Source organism: Solea solea, chromosome 1, assembly GCF_958295425.1.
Source record: "Solea solea chromosome 1, fSolSol10.1, whole genome shotgun sequence".
In the NCBI taxonomy this organism is placed as follows: Eukaryota; Metazoa; Chordata; class Actinopteri; order Pleuronectiformes; family Soleidae; genus Solea; species Solea solea.
Genome location: NC_081134.1, coordinates 45074542 through 45089857, shown reverse-complemented (window position 1 = coordinate 45089857; position 15316 = coordinate 45074542). Strand labels below are relative to the sequence as shown.

Here is a 15316-nt window from a genome sequence, read left to right as displayed (position 1 = left end):
GTTTTCTATGAATAAGGAGACGGGCTGGGTATCAGTGCTTTTGTGGCATCAAGTGAACTTCAACCTCATCAGCATCACGGAGCCAATAAGCATGCAGCGTAGTGTTTGACCCAGATCTAACAGGGCTCATGATTGGTTGTCTCCAGGCCAGAGGAAGTCACAGCCAGAGATGGAGCTCATTACTGAGGGGAGACGAGGACGATATCAGCTGTGTCTCAACAGTCAAGGCTGCAAATGTGAAGTTTTAGAGGTTTAACCCACACAACTCACGTTACCCCCCTTCTTCTTTTCCTAACAGAATCCTATAATTACAATAAAATATCTGATATAAAATAAATATATCTAAATTATATTATTTATTAGTTTTGATGGACCCTCCAGTTATCATTATTATTATTATTTTTTTAAATATTTGATGTTATAGTCGAAGAAATAGAGAAGCTGCCAGTGTGTGATGTATCTGTGATGTGGGATAATTTCCCTTAAGTGTTACAACTGAAATATGATTTACAAATACAAACGTGTCTCCTCACAGATTTATGATTTGAACAAAAGACAGAATAATATGTACAAGAGACTCATTTAAACACTATTTCAACCAATGTAGTCCAACAGCTCCTTAAATCTTCTCTTTAATCCACAAATTAAAATTCTTCAGAACTTCACCGTTAGAAGAATGACTTATTAAGTCCCTGTCAATATTAAAAGATAAAAAGCTTCATAATGATATCATATTTTGGGGGTGTATTTTATTGATTGATTATTTTTTGCATTTGTGTTTGGTTTACAATTATCCAGGCTCCACAAATGCATCGTTATAAAACACTGAGAAGCATCTTGATCTTAATGTGTTCTGAACAACATCAGTACGGACAGATACCATATCTACATTTGAAATCAATACCCGGCCCGAGGGAGTCATCAGACACAGTTCCTGTGAAACGCTAACATAGCACTTCTCAGAAATGAACTTTGTTCTTTGTCTGCAACACTGTGATGTGTTATATGTTATATTTAACATATTTCCTGCTCCTGGAGACTTTAAACACTGAGGTTCAGAACGTAGCACAGACGACGACGACGACGACGGCGACAGAACAACACAGAGTTTGTACAAAGTGGCACGACGAGGATGCTTCTGCTCAAGGTTTTATTCCATTTGGGATAATTCAGTCACACACACACAAACAAACAGAGACTCTGTCTTCCCATCATTCAAGTCATGGGACGCTCGCGTCACAGGGTTAATGGTGAACACGGGTTCAGTGGAGGAAGTAGAGGTGAGTGAGGGGAGGGACATGAGGTCGGTGGTGTCACTTAAATAAGTGGGATTGTGGGGTCAAGATCTGCAGTTCCAGTTCATCCAAGTACCAAAGGACAATCCGATGACTTAATACTGATTATTTTCTTTTCTACCTGATTCAAAATCACAAAAGGGCAGAAATATCACAGACAAAATATCCACAAAGACACACGAAACGCATCCAGCTCAGATTGCGATCATTTCTCCAGACAGGTGAGGAAGTCGACGCCAAATAAGCAGCGGGTTTGTCGCCACAATCTGCCAATCAACCAGTTCCGTCTGGAAAAGAAAGAGCACCACCGCTTCCACTTCTGAGCTTAACTTTACTGGCCACAGGAATCCAGTGTGAACAATTAATCACGGCATCACTAGACACAAGACACTGTCCACCATCCAAGCTGCTCCCAACTGTGACTGCAAAGAGCAAGAGAAATCTGTACATCTTTTCTTTTTTAACATGTTTTAACTATCTTCAAAACTTCTGTAAGTGCAACACCTGCATAAACTGTCCCATCACTGAGTGTAAATCGGACTTTATTTCATTTTTGTCCACAACTGCTTGGTCCTCGCCGTCGCTCGGTCAAAAGCAAAGGAAAAGAAGTCAAAGCGTCCTCGTGGGAGCCTCTACCTCCCGAAGATGCTCTCATACTCGAGCAGTATCACTTCCACTATCTGGTTCTGGTAGACCATGTGGACCGCGATGTTGCCCGTCTCTGTCTCAGGTCGCAGCAGCGTAGGTCCGAACACGATGGCCACGCTCTGAGTGGTCATGCGGTTTGCCTCCCCATGGTCAATCACCCTGTGTGTGTGTGTGTGTGTGAGGGGGGGTGGGTGGGGGGATCGGGGCAGAACACAAGAGATGTGGATTAGATCTGTTAGAACTGGCTTAAGTGTATTTGTGTGAGTGTAGCAAACAAACAAAACAACATGATGCTTTTTTTGTTGTTTTGCACGCACAACACAAACTATGCAGCTCTGCAGGCAACAGCATAATAGCCTTTTTTAAATAGAATCTACATCCTGTGCATGCGGATGCAAAAAACAATAACATACTTATAGAAAGAAGATTAAAGCCGCCTGCTGGTGTACGTAGACTTCCATACACTGAATGTCAGGCTATAAATTCTCTCAAGAAACACCGATTGTTACGTGGTGAATTACAACAAACACAGCGCCATATAAATGCAAATTGGAAAGCGAGAGAAATGTCATTGTGAACATATGATATTGCCCGTGACTCCAGAGAGCTAAGAACGCACATTAAAACCTGGCTTTATGTTTTGCCCACAGGGCGATCACGTCTGTGGAAAAGGGCAAATACTGAAAGCAAAGACTGTGTGTGAGAGTCAAAGAGCGGGGTAACTAAAATCCTCACTGATGTTTAGGATGTGAGCTCTGATGGTGGATCAGGCTAAACACGATGACAGCGAGTCTTTTAAAGATGTATATATATATATATATATATATATACACATATACATTAATACAAAAAAATGTGTTAAGTTTTGTTATTGTTCAAGTCGTTGGATTTGAAATCATTACTTATCATTTGCTCAATTTGATCTTTTTAAAATGTATTTAACAGGAAAAATGCATCTTTAAAGTGTTTCTGAAATGAAGCACGTTGGGAAAGTATTTCCTCTCTCATTGAATGTGTGGATTCATTTACTCATCATTGGTTCTTATTTAATCACTGAAGACAATAGTTCAAATTCAGGCCATTGACTTTGCACAGTTTTGAGATTTTACATACAGCGTTCAAAAGGTTGACTGTTTACACCCCCATGATATTGGTATGACCCACTCTTGCTGTGGCATGTTGTTAATTAGTTTGAGTGGCAGTAGATTCCCTTTCATCCTCCTTGAGGACTATAGAAGTCTTTGTATCGCAGGGCAGTGAACGCGTTAAATAAAAGGATTCAATGTGACCGTTGGACTGCGGTTTCTGATCCAACACCTGTAGTGGACTACCTGTCCCTGACCCGGCACATAAGTTAACTGAGAGTAGAGTAAAAGTGGTTTTTAAAATCCCACAGTTTATTCATATTTTAATCTAGACTATTATTGGTCTGCATTAAACCACTTTCCATTTTAACTATAATAAAGTAATTTGCTTTAGAAACACAATCAAAAGTTTCCTTTTTCATTTCTAAAATATTTGATTTAAACTAATAAATGAATAAAGGTTAAATAATTCAAGTTTTTTGGTCAAAAAAACCCAAAACACCTCTAAAAAAATGCATCAAATCCATTTTGTTTCGTTATTAATAAACTGGGGCACAATCATGTCAGTAATAAGAGGTTATTTCTGGAAATCATCACTCTGTGAGGTACATACATGTGTGTAGTGAAGTCTTACCTCCGCAGGTGCTTGAACAGGCTCTGCATTGTGTCGTGGTTTGGTTTTGGCAACTTCTTGATCAAGTCTTTGATTGAATTTACTCGCTGTTTGTAGTCCGAGCATTCTGAGGCAGCAGCAAGCAAACACACACACACACACACACACACACAGGGCAAGTCAGTGATCGCACAAGTGCACAGCACCCTCTTGTGGTCTTATTTGAAAAGTGAGGATACTCACTGATGGCATTGACAAAGTCATAGAAGGATCCGTATGTGAAGAGAGGCTCAGGGAGTTCCCTGAAGAACATCTTCAGAGCTCCAGTGGTCACATGGATATCTTCCCACTTACTGTCATTCAGATCCACCTTCTCGTCTGATACAGGGAGGAATTTTATTTTCAGTTTCATTTAAAAAAAAACATAACAAGAACAATATTTATTATTAATATGAAGTAATATCAAAGTAAAGTCACTATTTAAACAATTTGAGACATTAAACATAATGTGCACCTCATCAGAAATAGCTCACAATGTCCATCCAATGTTTAAGTCAAATCTTAAATAAAACAAGAAATAGAAAATGGATGGATGGAAACTTCTATATGAGACATTATTTCTTCATTCCTTAAACATGATCAGTAAATATTCTATATAAAAGCCTTTGGGCCTCTCCAGGTTCCACTCTGCTACAGAACCTGTGCCACATTTATGCTGGTGTGACTTTCATGGAGGGGCGTGTCTGCAGCACTGCACACCACACACTGTTCATGTTACAAACACACCCCTTTTCTGTGATATCAACACAACCCGACCACCGTTTTTTTGTGATCCGTTGCACCAACACTTCTCATCACATGTAAGTGTATGGTAATACTTTACCATGATTGACAGCAAAGCGAAGCTTCTGTATCACTGCCAGGTTCCCGCTCACTCTGTACAAACCATCAACACTGAGACCTGCAGGACGAGAGACAGAGAGAGAGAGAGAAAGGCTGACTGATCAAACACTCTGCATCGCCTCATAACGTTTGTTAAAAAGTTTTCGCTCGATCACACAACAGTTTCGCACCCACAGTCTTTGCACATTGGGTAGAAATAGCACAACTCATGCTATTTATGTAGAAATAAATAAAAATGAATAAGTAATGATCAGCTGATGCAATGTCAAAAACTGTCCCAATGAATCAACCACACCAATAAAACTCACCACAGAATATAAACTAAAGATACTGTATATCTCAAAATTGCAGAAATGGACATTTGGTTGAAATCATTGCTTTATTAAATGTATTATACTCAACATTAAACGACATATATTTAAGCTGTTTTAATTACAGTTATCCTCGTCATTATTTGCTAAAAAGTTTTTATTATTATATCAAAACAAGCACTTTTATTGTGCAATTCTGTCTAATATCATAATGAATATCTTATATAACACTTTTTTTTCTGTTATATAACACTTTTTTATATATCTATATATATCTATATATATATATATATATATCTATATATATTATATATATATATATATATATATATATATATATATATACACACAACATTTTCCAAGTTGTATTATGGAGCTTTTGTTGGTAATTACTATTGAAATCATATAACCATAATATTACTATTACCATATTGTTACTGTGCTGTAATGTGTGTTACTGTTGCATTCCTAATCCTCATTAACAGACAGTGAGGTGCGCAGGATAAGCAGGATAAGCAGGATAAGCAGGATGGAGGCAAACAGCTGCTGTTCTCACCTGTATTTTCCACATGATCGATACACATTTTGACAAAGTTGGGCACCCATGTGTTTTCCCGCTGGCACAGACTGATCAGGCTGCACCCAAACACTTGATCTGTGAATCAGCAAAAAAAAATCACCGTCTGCTGTTAAACGACGTGTGAACCGAACATGAAGGTGCAGAAAAGTGTTCAGTCTAAAGACCTTTGATGTAGCCTTTGTCTCTGACGGCCTGATACGTGGGTCGACGCGTGAGGAACTTCTTGAGCTTCATCCTGGTTTTCTTCTGGTCAGACGAGTCCATGCTCAGCGATGTTTTCATCACTGGAGAACAGGACAGGCAGATTATGAGCATAATCGTTACGACACGGGCTGTTTTCAGACATTAAAGCCATTCCAGAGTTTGCTATTCAGGCTTTTCAAGTAAGGAGTGGCTCGTGGTCCAAGGACGCAGGAGGCAGGACACGAACTTGCTCACTGAGGATTTTCCTTTGGACATTTTCAGGAAACTTGACTATGAAAATGTTCGGAGCTACAGTTGCATTCTCATATTGAGACCCTTTCAGTGTCAGATCATCACACCTCTGTTCTTCTTGGAGTCCCGGTGTTCTTTCTCCTTGTCTTGTTTCTCAGTTCCAGGAGACTCAGGCATGTCCTCCTCAATGGCCTCATCGGACTCCCAGACCTGAACGGGATCAGACAAAAAGGACAGACTATTAGATAAGGTGACACTTAATGGCCATGTCGTACTTTACAATGTGGCTCAGTATATTCAATACATGGACTATAATTGTTTGTTTTTTCAATTACCTTTAAGTTACTTTATTATTTGTTTGGATTAAAGTTACTGTAGAGATAAACTCATTGTAACTGTCTCTATTTAACGGGTTGAATGGACCAAATCAGCCACTGATAAAGGTGAGTTTAGGCTGGACATTATGGTTATGAATGCAATCTTTTTATTCTAAACTATAATGATAAAAGAATCTGTTTAAGTACAAACGAAAGTATTCAAATCAGCTAAAGTTATAATTCATAGATAAATGAGAGAATAAGATTGTACACTACATACTACATCGTAATATTGTCTGTAAAACATCACATATAATTTCAAGCATTTGCTCTTATCTGGAGAGAGAAATTGAAAATGTCTCCTCACATGTGTGTTGATGGTCTCTGTAAGAGTCCGGTACCAGTCCTGGATCACGCTGTCGATCTCTGACTGGATCAGCAGTTCTGTTCCCTGACGCGTCTTTAGCTGCAGAAGCAAGCGTCAACATGACTTTACTTTATTTATGATGAAAAAAGAGCCACTTATAAAAGTCTCAAGTGGACCAGAGAGCAGATACCTCAATGACATGTTTCTTGCTGGACTTGTCCTTGGAGGCCCAGTCCACAGACCCGCCTCGCAGATCAACCATGAACTCGGGCTTTGATTGGTTGCTGCCGAACTTCTGGAATCAAACAAAAAATCAGGCTCTGACTTGATATGACAAGAACATCTTTTTATAAATTAATAAAAGTTTAATGTCAAATCCATCTGTAATTCTTTATGTTATTGAAATCACAACACACACACACACACACACACCTTCACTGTTGTGTTACTAAATACAGTAGAGGATCATTACAGTTAGTTCTGGTTGTTATCGTCACGTGCAAGTTAATGACCAACAATCCTTTTTGTTTACATTCTAATAAGATCTTTGGACCTACATTTAGAACATGGTGTTGTGATGTGAACCTCCTTGTTTTGAATGGTTTAATGATCATTTCTTAACGAGCAGTGATCCTGCTTGTCTGGTTTTTTTATACATGGCTAATGAAACATACATTATGCACAAAGTGTTTCGTAATAAGACATTACACCTGAAATCTCTACACAGTGAATACTGCACTGAAGTTTACTGAAAAGTTCTAATAAACAAAATTTATCAAATCACAATCGCGATGTCTGTCAAAAATATTGCAATCCGATATTATGTATCGACTGAAACAAGGGAAACTTCCTGGTAACATACACTCTCCAGTGCTTTTAAACGCAACTGGACATAAGTTTTACATATTTGACATAAAACTATGGATTAGTGCAGCATTAGGGTTCCTGTTTCCAGTGATTTAAGGATCAGTGTCACAAATGCACACAAAAACGTCAGTGTCTGAGTCAGGCAGGCAGCAGCAGCAGGAGCAGCAACACATGCAGAGAAAAGGGCACATACAGCAGCCGCCTGCACAGGCCTACAGTTCACAAAGGCGACAGCAGGGCGGGGCTTGACTGAGCGCCTCCAGTTGCTAAGAAGAGTGAGGAGCAGCTCTGGGATGGAGCCACTGTGGTAGTAAGACTTCAGGGATGAAAGAAGGAGAGGACAGGTAGAAAATAAAAAACAGGATGATCACAAGGAAGGGAGAAATAACAGATGAATGGAATGCTGGGAAAATAGAGAGAATTATTTCTAGGGGGCTGATGGGATACCTACCCAGCTGGTGCTGGCCCCCTGACCCTTGGCAAAGAGCAGAGTGGAACCCTGCAGCACGGTCCACGACGAGGTCCAATTCTTCCTGTCGAGGGCAAAAAAAAAACAAAACATTGAGTCTCGTGAGGTTTTACATACGTGAGGTTCTTTACTGCCGTTAAAAAGCTCGTTCATACCTGACTTTCTTTCCATTTTCAGTGATTTTGGTCACATTGAGGACGCCACACTTCTCTGAAGGCTGCGGAGGAAAATGCAGAAGCTGATTCAAAGAAAGTTGCTTGAATCAAAACACACACACACACACACACACACACATGTTAATGCTTGAGAAGCGAATGGGTGAGAGATTGTGTAGCTTAAGAGGAGTTAGATGTGATGCAGTGACGAGCAGAGCAACAAGGTGTCTAATAAATGAGGGACGCTGAATGGAAAGTTGAGAAGGTGAAATATTAGATGTGCTGTATTTGCATGTTGATGGTAAGTGCAGTGCAGTGCATGCTGGGATACTAACGGTCGAGGGGTGCTTAGGAGATGAGGGGCAGGAGTCAGAATCTGGAGAGCTCTGCCTGGGCATCGGAGAACCCTCCTATTAATAAGAGACACAACATGAGGAGTTGCCTAAAGCTACCAGCTGACAACCAGACACACAGAGAGCATGATGTTAATTCAGATCATTTGCAGAGAAAAAAAGAAAAAAAGAAGTTAATTTAGTGAATGAGAGTGATCCAAAGATGCTGCTTTATCCTGATTATCTGCAGGTGATCAGTGAAGACAATCAATCCACAACATAAACAAATCACACGCCCGTGATTGGATCGGTTTGACATTTTTAACCAGAATAGTCTTTTAAACACAAAAAAATAAATAACACTTGACATTTTGATGGACAATGAATCAACACAGATTGTCTGCTGATTAGAAAAGTGGCCGAAGACTTTGTTACCAACTTTATCTCGGTAAAAAGAGAGACGGAATCTCCTCTTGTGTGAATTGGAGGCGATCCGCCTCAGTTTGAATGAGAACTGCAACAAGACCACCACACAGTTAACCTCCATTGTACTATATATATATATATATATATATATATACCTATATATATATATATATATACACATTATTGGTCTTAATGACGGATTAACATGTCTGATTTGCTTCTCATTCTCTTTGAATGAAGAAGACAGAAAGATCACCTCTGTTACACTCAGGGTTTAAACTCTTTCATAAAAAGAAACATGTACGTGAAGCTTTTCACCAAACATGCAGCAACACAGTGTCTTACCTTGTCATTGAGGTCTAACACATAAGTGCTGTGTCTCCACTTGGTAAGGACGATGGGCTCCTGCTGCTTCCTCTCCAGACTGCGACTCTTGGGAAACTCGCCGGACTGAGGTGAGATATTGTACTGCAGAGGAAGAGACACCAGAGTTCTTCAAACAGTTCTTTACCTTATTTCCTCTGCCCTAGCTCTCCTTTGACTGGACCCAGCACCGTGCAGCAGACAGAAGGACTTTACTTACAAAAGAAAGGTAGTTTTCATAACTCAATCTCACCTTGGGCAGTTCCCACTCTGACCTAGATCCATCAGCACTGTAGTAGTAAGGTCGGCCCTGTTCGTCCAGATGCTTTATCCACTGTAAACGTTAATACAAGTCAGCAAAAACAGTTATATAGACCGTCTCGAGAGCCACGTCACAGAAAAGAAAACACACTCGTACCATTCACTTGTACAACAGTCCAACACATAAGATGACTACTAATAGTTGGCTGAAAATAGAACGAGCAATGGTGTTGTGTCAATGAAAGGGTCTACACAGTACGTGGTGTGGATTTAACGAACGAGACTGACTTTAGAATAACATGGACCTATAGAGACTTTTGTTTGCACCTTCTCCTGCGTGTATTCAGACACGTAGAGGGTGTGTCCATGTTGATCCAGCTCCTCAGACCAGCCTCTAGGGGGCGACCCGTACTGGCTGTCAGACTGACTGGAGTGGGTGCTGTGACAGTTTTCCTCTGAGGACAGCAGCTGTGCAGGACAGACGGAGGACAAGGAGCAGAGACAAAAGGATGAATGGTTTCAAACACAGTCTTATACACAATATATAACACAAATATGTGACATTATAAAATTGACTGAAAAGAATCACAGTGAAATATGGCTTTGTCTAAACCTTTATATACACTTATGTGACATTATATCACTCTCTGGTATTTTTTACCAGTATATATATATATATATACACATATATATATATACATACACATATATATATACACACACACATATATATATATATATATATATAGAGAGAGAGAGAGAGAGAGAGAGAGAGAGACATAAATACAGGCACTAAAATTTAAGCAACTACTGACAGAATTTTGACTGATAACTTTATAATTTAATATTTATAAGTTGGAGTATTATAGTACCACGCATTAGCAGGGAAATGATAATTATAAAGCTGTGAAATGAGGCTGAAGTTGACTAACTTGCTCTATAAAGTGTAGTTGCCCCACCCTTTATCTCTTGCATGTGACACTGCAACAAGCTAAACCACCACACGGGGGCAGTGTTGGCTCGTTAGATAGGAAATGACAAACTGACAGGAAACACACGTCCCCAAATCAAAGGAAATGAGCTCCTTTGGTTTGACACCTTCAAAAACCACAACACCACACATTCACCATCGTCTATTTCCTCAACACTGACAGCCAGATTTCATGTATAAGCTCTGTATGTCTTTAGGAAGTGGCATTTTAACTCTAACTTATCCTAACTAAACATCACAATACCTATTCCTCTTCATATCTTATTCATTAGCTGCAAAAGAGCTGAAAGATAAAAGCCATCCCTCACCTCGTTCTCCACTGACGTCTGATTGTCTCCTCTGAAACTGCTGGTGCTGCCGCTGGCGTCCCTGGTGCGCGGCGGTTTCCACGTGCGTTCTCCACTGGCACGGTTGTAGTAGAAATGCCTGCCGCTCAGGTCTTTGTGGGTCTCCCAGTCACCCAGGATGTGGAGTGGCGATCCTGAAGGGACGGGCGGCAGGCTGGACTGTGAGATCTTCAGCTCCTGGAGGTTGGTGTAGACTGGGGAATCGGACCGGCCCTGACCTGAAGGCGATGTCGTCTAGAGGAGGAGGAGGAGGAGAAGGAGGAGAACGCAGGTGGTCAGATTAGCAACTCAATGACGACAGACGAATTTTATTTTCTCCCACAAAATCATCTCTCACTGAGATCACTGAGATCTCCGGATACTGTGGACTGAAACAGGCTGAGCTGCTTTTGTTACAGCACAGAGAAAAATCACAAACCACACAGTTAGTTGGAAAGAACTAAACCAGACAAAGTTACGTGGTCCACTTGGCATTGAATCAGATAGACATGTGGTTTGCAGTCCAATTCTATTGACATCCTGAAACCAGATGGAGGAGTCACAAAAACGATTTATCTACCGAGTAAAAGACAGACACGAGTGCTGTGAGCATAAAGGACTACTGGTATTATCATGACAACCATATAAGGAATTATAAGATTACTGTTGCCTTTGTGTATGAAAATGTGCTGTATAAATAAAGCTGCCTTGCCTCGGAGGACAGGGTCATTTTGAGGTTTAGTAAACAATAATCTTTGCTTTTTCTTAATTCTGACATTGGACATATGGACCAAACAAATAATCAATAATCAACAGATTGATAAAAATGGCATTAGTAGTTGCAGTTCTAACCTCTCTACAGAAACAAAAAGAGGAAAACACTCACTGCTCCTATTAACTAAGCAAACAACACGGAACAGAAGTGACTTTAAGAGAAGTGGTTAAAATGAGGTTAGGCATTTATATGTGATGGTTGAGGGAATGCATTATGTCTATGAGTGTTTGCACAAAGTATGCACAACCCCACATATGTGTGTGTGTGTGTGTGCACAAGTCTTTACTAACACACGCCCGAAATAGCAGGTGACGGCAAATACGCTTTCCTGACTGTTTTCACTGAGCTCTCCATCACGTGTCACACTGGCAGACTGCAGTCACATTTGTCTGCCAGCGTCAAACACAACACACTTTTGTTCTATCTGGAATGGAATGGAACAGAGTTTTGAGAGAAAAAAGCCACTGATGGCTGCAGCTCACAGGTTCTCCAAACTAAAAAAGAACAGTTACAGGACATGAAATCCATCTGTGCTGGCAAAGCATAGTGGGGCCAAAGAGAGCCTCATATTTTATCACATCCATCCCTAACTGATGTGTGTGTGTGTGTGTGTCACCTTGTTTCCATGGCTGCACACAAACACTTCGTTATCATCCTCCCCGGGTCGCCTGTAACCTCTGAATATACTGAATCTACGATGCATGACGATGCACCACGGCCGTCCAGTGTGACAGGACACACTTCACTTCCAACACACACACACACACACACACACACACACGTGTACATCAACTCCCTCTTCTCTCTCTGACCTGAGTGCTGTGTAACTGTCCAGATGAAGGTAGGAGGTAATGTGAGACAGAGGCAAACAGGAACAGGATATTTCTACCTCACAATCACACACACACACACACACACACACACACACACACACGACACCAAACACAAACCCATATGACACAATAGGAAATGGTGAAAAAAAAAAAAAAAAAAGCTTCCTGTCGGCGTGTGTTTGGGACGCAATTCACATATTGACAGACGTGTTAATAGACAAAGTAGCAGCTCGGACTCTAAGTTCAACTCAGTGTGTCCAGGGAAGATGACACCACTGATCACTGATGTGCAACTGCCCCATTCTGCACTCGTCTTTCACCTGAAGAAGAAGAAGATGAAGAAGATGAAGAAGAAGAAGAAGAAGAAGAAGGAGAAGAAGAAGAAGGAGAGGAAGAAGAAGAAGAAGAAGAAGAAGAGATGTGGTAGAAAAATAAAAGCTACTGGACACAGACAAACAAAAAAACCCTATAGCCCTCAACTACCACATCATCCACTACACTACACCACATACCACTACATCATCTACTTCCTGGAACAATTGTTGTAACGGACCTTTCAACACGGACTGAGTTTCGAAAACTGACCAAATATTCACCAAGGGGAAGTAGTGCTGTGCAATAATTTAACCACAATTATTATGACAATATGATTTTATTATTTTCCTCAATGATCCTGATCTGTGAAATGCTTCTCTATTTAACAGGCCAAGAACATTGAAGCCACAGCTAACTTAAGGTCTAAGAGTCATTTTAGAGTCATTTTTGCAAATGTTGCCTAAGGCATTTCTGAATAGTCTATGCCTTTGAAAGGCTGACACTGAAAGATTAAAACAATGATGAGTCACATCACATGAGTCAGTCAGTCTGACAATTATTTAAATCAAATGGGACAGTGGTACAAAACAGTCAACTGCAACATTTAGCTGCCACTGTTTAAAAAAGAAAAGCAAAGAAAAGAAAGTGTGTTGAAGGTTAACACGTCAGGAGCACAAGGCATCGGCATATAGGCTCGTGGAGCCGGGAATCAAACGCACAACCTCACAACCCTCTACCACTGAACTACCGTCGCCCTTTGAGTGACAATACTATATATTGAGATGCTACAAGCAAAGCAATATATTCTTTTACCCTCATAAAAGCAACTTTTAAGAAAAACTAAACATGTTTCTAGTATCAGAAAGACCCATCAAGTACATGTCAATATCCAATATGATATTTTCTTCCCCCCTTAGGATGTAAACGCTTGACGTAAAGTATGGTATATAATAATAACAATAATAATAATATAATAAAAAAACGATAATTATGATAATAAGAATAAGAATAATAAGAAAAAGAATCATAATGCAATATTTGTCAGAAAAATCACACACTTGATATTTTCCTCAAATTAATTAAAATGAAATTCACTGTAGTCTCATAGGCAGATTCCTGGCTAGAGTGAAGGTAATGAAATGTGAGCGGGGGCTGAGGGCAGGGCATCCAGAACTCAGGGTCTCCAGCAGGTAATTCAAAATACAAAGAAGCCTAGAGTCTGGTGTATGCAGTAGGTGACGGACAAACGGACAGACAGCGTGCAGCCTTCCTGCACTACCATGATAAATGACCTTCAGAGTCTGCAGGCCAGTACAACACAAAGTGCATGATGCAGCATCAAAACTGTGCAGGGTGGGGTCGGCCAGCATGGAAATGAGAGATTATTTAATCTCACTGGTTTTATGGAGAAAGCAAAAAGCAATGGAACTGATGCCAAGTGGCTTGCTAATGGAGCCCAGTGTGAATATGCTCTGCTACATGGAGAAACAGTTTCCTGCAGCCCCTGGAACACCATCCCTCTACCCCCTCTGTACCTGTGCCGTGCTGTAAATTAACCCATCAATTATTCTGTAAAGAAGTGGAGGTCAGGGTGAGGGCAAGCAAAAAGAGCAAAGGGACTGTAGTTTGGCTCTAAATCCACTAGGTGTCCACTTTGGACTGGGAGGGAGGAATCATGGACAGGGGGTGCTGCTGAGTGGGTGGGAGTCTCCTTTTGAATGTATCTTGCCATGAGGAAAGTAGTGTGAGGGGGAGGGGCTGCAGCTGGTGCACACATGGCAACACACTCTGCAGCATCTCCATGCATGAACACATTAGCAGTGTCTGGGCAGCGTGAGTCCACAAAGCCACACAGTCCACAGAGGAGCAGCTCAAATACGTCACTAGTTTTGTGTTATCTCACTCAGAGCTGTCGCAGAGTCGCCTTGCTGCTGCTGCTGCTGCTGCTGCTGCTGCTGCTGCTGCTGCTGCTGCTGCTGCTGCTGCTGCTGCTCGCTGAGAAACTGCGGATGATTCACAAATATTCTGCAGCTGCTGCGGTGTCATTGAATACATCACATTATGTTCTAAATCTATAACATAAAGCTGCTTATAAAGCTGCGACTAACAACTAGAGCTACAACTATACGATTATTAATCCTTTGGTCCATAAAATATCAGAAAACCTTAAAAAATGTTGATCGGTGTTCGTCAAACTGGGAATTGACGTCTCGTTTTGTCCACAAACCAAAATGATTGACTTTTCATGATTTCTTTGTTCTCCAGAGCAAAGAAATTAAGAAAATCTTCACATATAAGAAGCTTAAAAAATCGGAGATCTTGGCTTCAAACCGATTCATCGATGATCAAAATAGTAGTCGATTCATTTAGTAATCGAGGAATCGTTTCAGCTCGAGCTGCTTGACATAAAAAGTTATATCATGAATCAAATCATGATCGTACTTTGTCAGAAAATTCACAATGGGATATTTTATCCAAACTTAACGAAGCACAAAGACACAGTTTTACTGACCTAATCGGTGAGAGACAGAGACGAGTTTAAACCCCGTCAACTGTCACACTTCCAACCACCTGGAAACATAACGCACAAACAATATGAGTGGAAATTCTGTTCATGATTCCAATGCTGGAATTACAGTCATTGAATAA

The 15316-nt window shown here is 40.5% G+C and overlaps 1 protein-coding gene across 8 annotated transcripts in view; it reads right to left on the bottom strand.

Moving 5' to 3' along the window:
* Nucleotides 1–1136: 1136 nt before the first annotated feature.
* The window catches only part of arhgap12b (Rho GTPase activating protein 12b), a 36544-nt gene continuing 22364 nt past the window's right edge, over nucleotides 1137–15316 (bottom strand). For 2 of the 8 annotated variants that reach the window (XM_058637370.1, XM_058637428.1), the window contains 17 exons: nucleotides 10727–10999; nucleotides 9755–9895; nucleotides 9420–9500; nucleotides 9149–9271; nucleotides 8381–8455; nucleotides 8046–8107; nucleotides 7873–7954; nucleotides 7615–7737; nucleotides 6745–6849; nucleotides 6555–6653; nucleotides 5978–6080; nucleotides 5600–5719; nucleotides 5412–5510; nucleotides 4525–4602; nucleotides 3885–4019; nucleotides 3663–3768; nucleotides 1137–2102 (listed from right to left, as the gene is read on the bottom strand). In XM_058637370.1, the coding sequence (XP_058493353.1) occupies nucleotides 1928–2102; nucleotides 3663–3768; nucleotides 3885–4019; nucleotides 4525–4602; nucleotides 5412–5510; nucleotides 5600–5719; nucleotides 5978–6080; nucleotides 6555–6653; nucleotides 6745–6849; nucleotides 7615–7737; nucleotides 7873–7954; nucleotides 8046–8107; nucleotides 8381–8455; nucleotides 9149–9271; nucleotides 9420–9500; nucleotides 9755–9895; nucleotides 10727–10999 (1980 nt within the window). In that variant the 3' untranslated portion in view covers nucleotides 1137–1927. Of the gene's footprint in view, nucleotides 2103–3662; nucleotides 3769–3884; nucleotides 4020–4524; nucleotides 4603–5411; nucleotides 5511–5599; nucleotides 5720–5977; nucleotides 6081–6554; nucleotides 6654–6744; nucleotides 6850–7614; nucleotides 7738–7872; nucleotides 7955–8045; nucleotides 8108–8380; nucleotides 8456–9148; nucleotides 9272–9419; nucleotides 9501–9754; nucleotides 9896–10726; nucleotides 11000–12135; nucleotides 12238–15316 lie in introns of those variants that run through there. The other 6 variants (XM_058637420.1, XM_058637378.1, XM_058637395.1 and 3 more) reach the window with 6 other exon arrangements.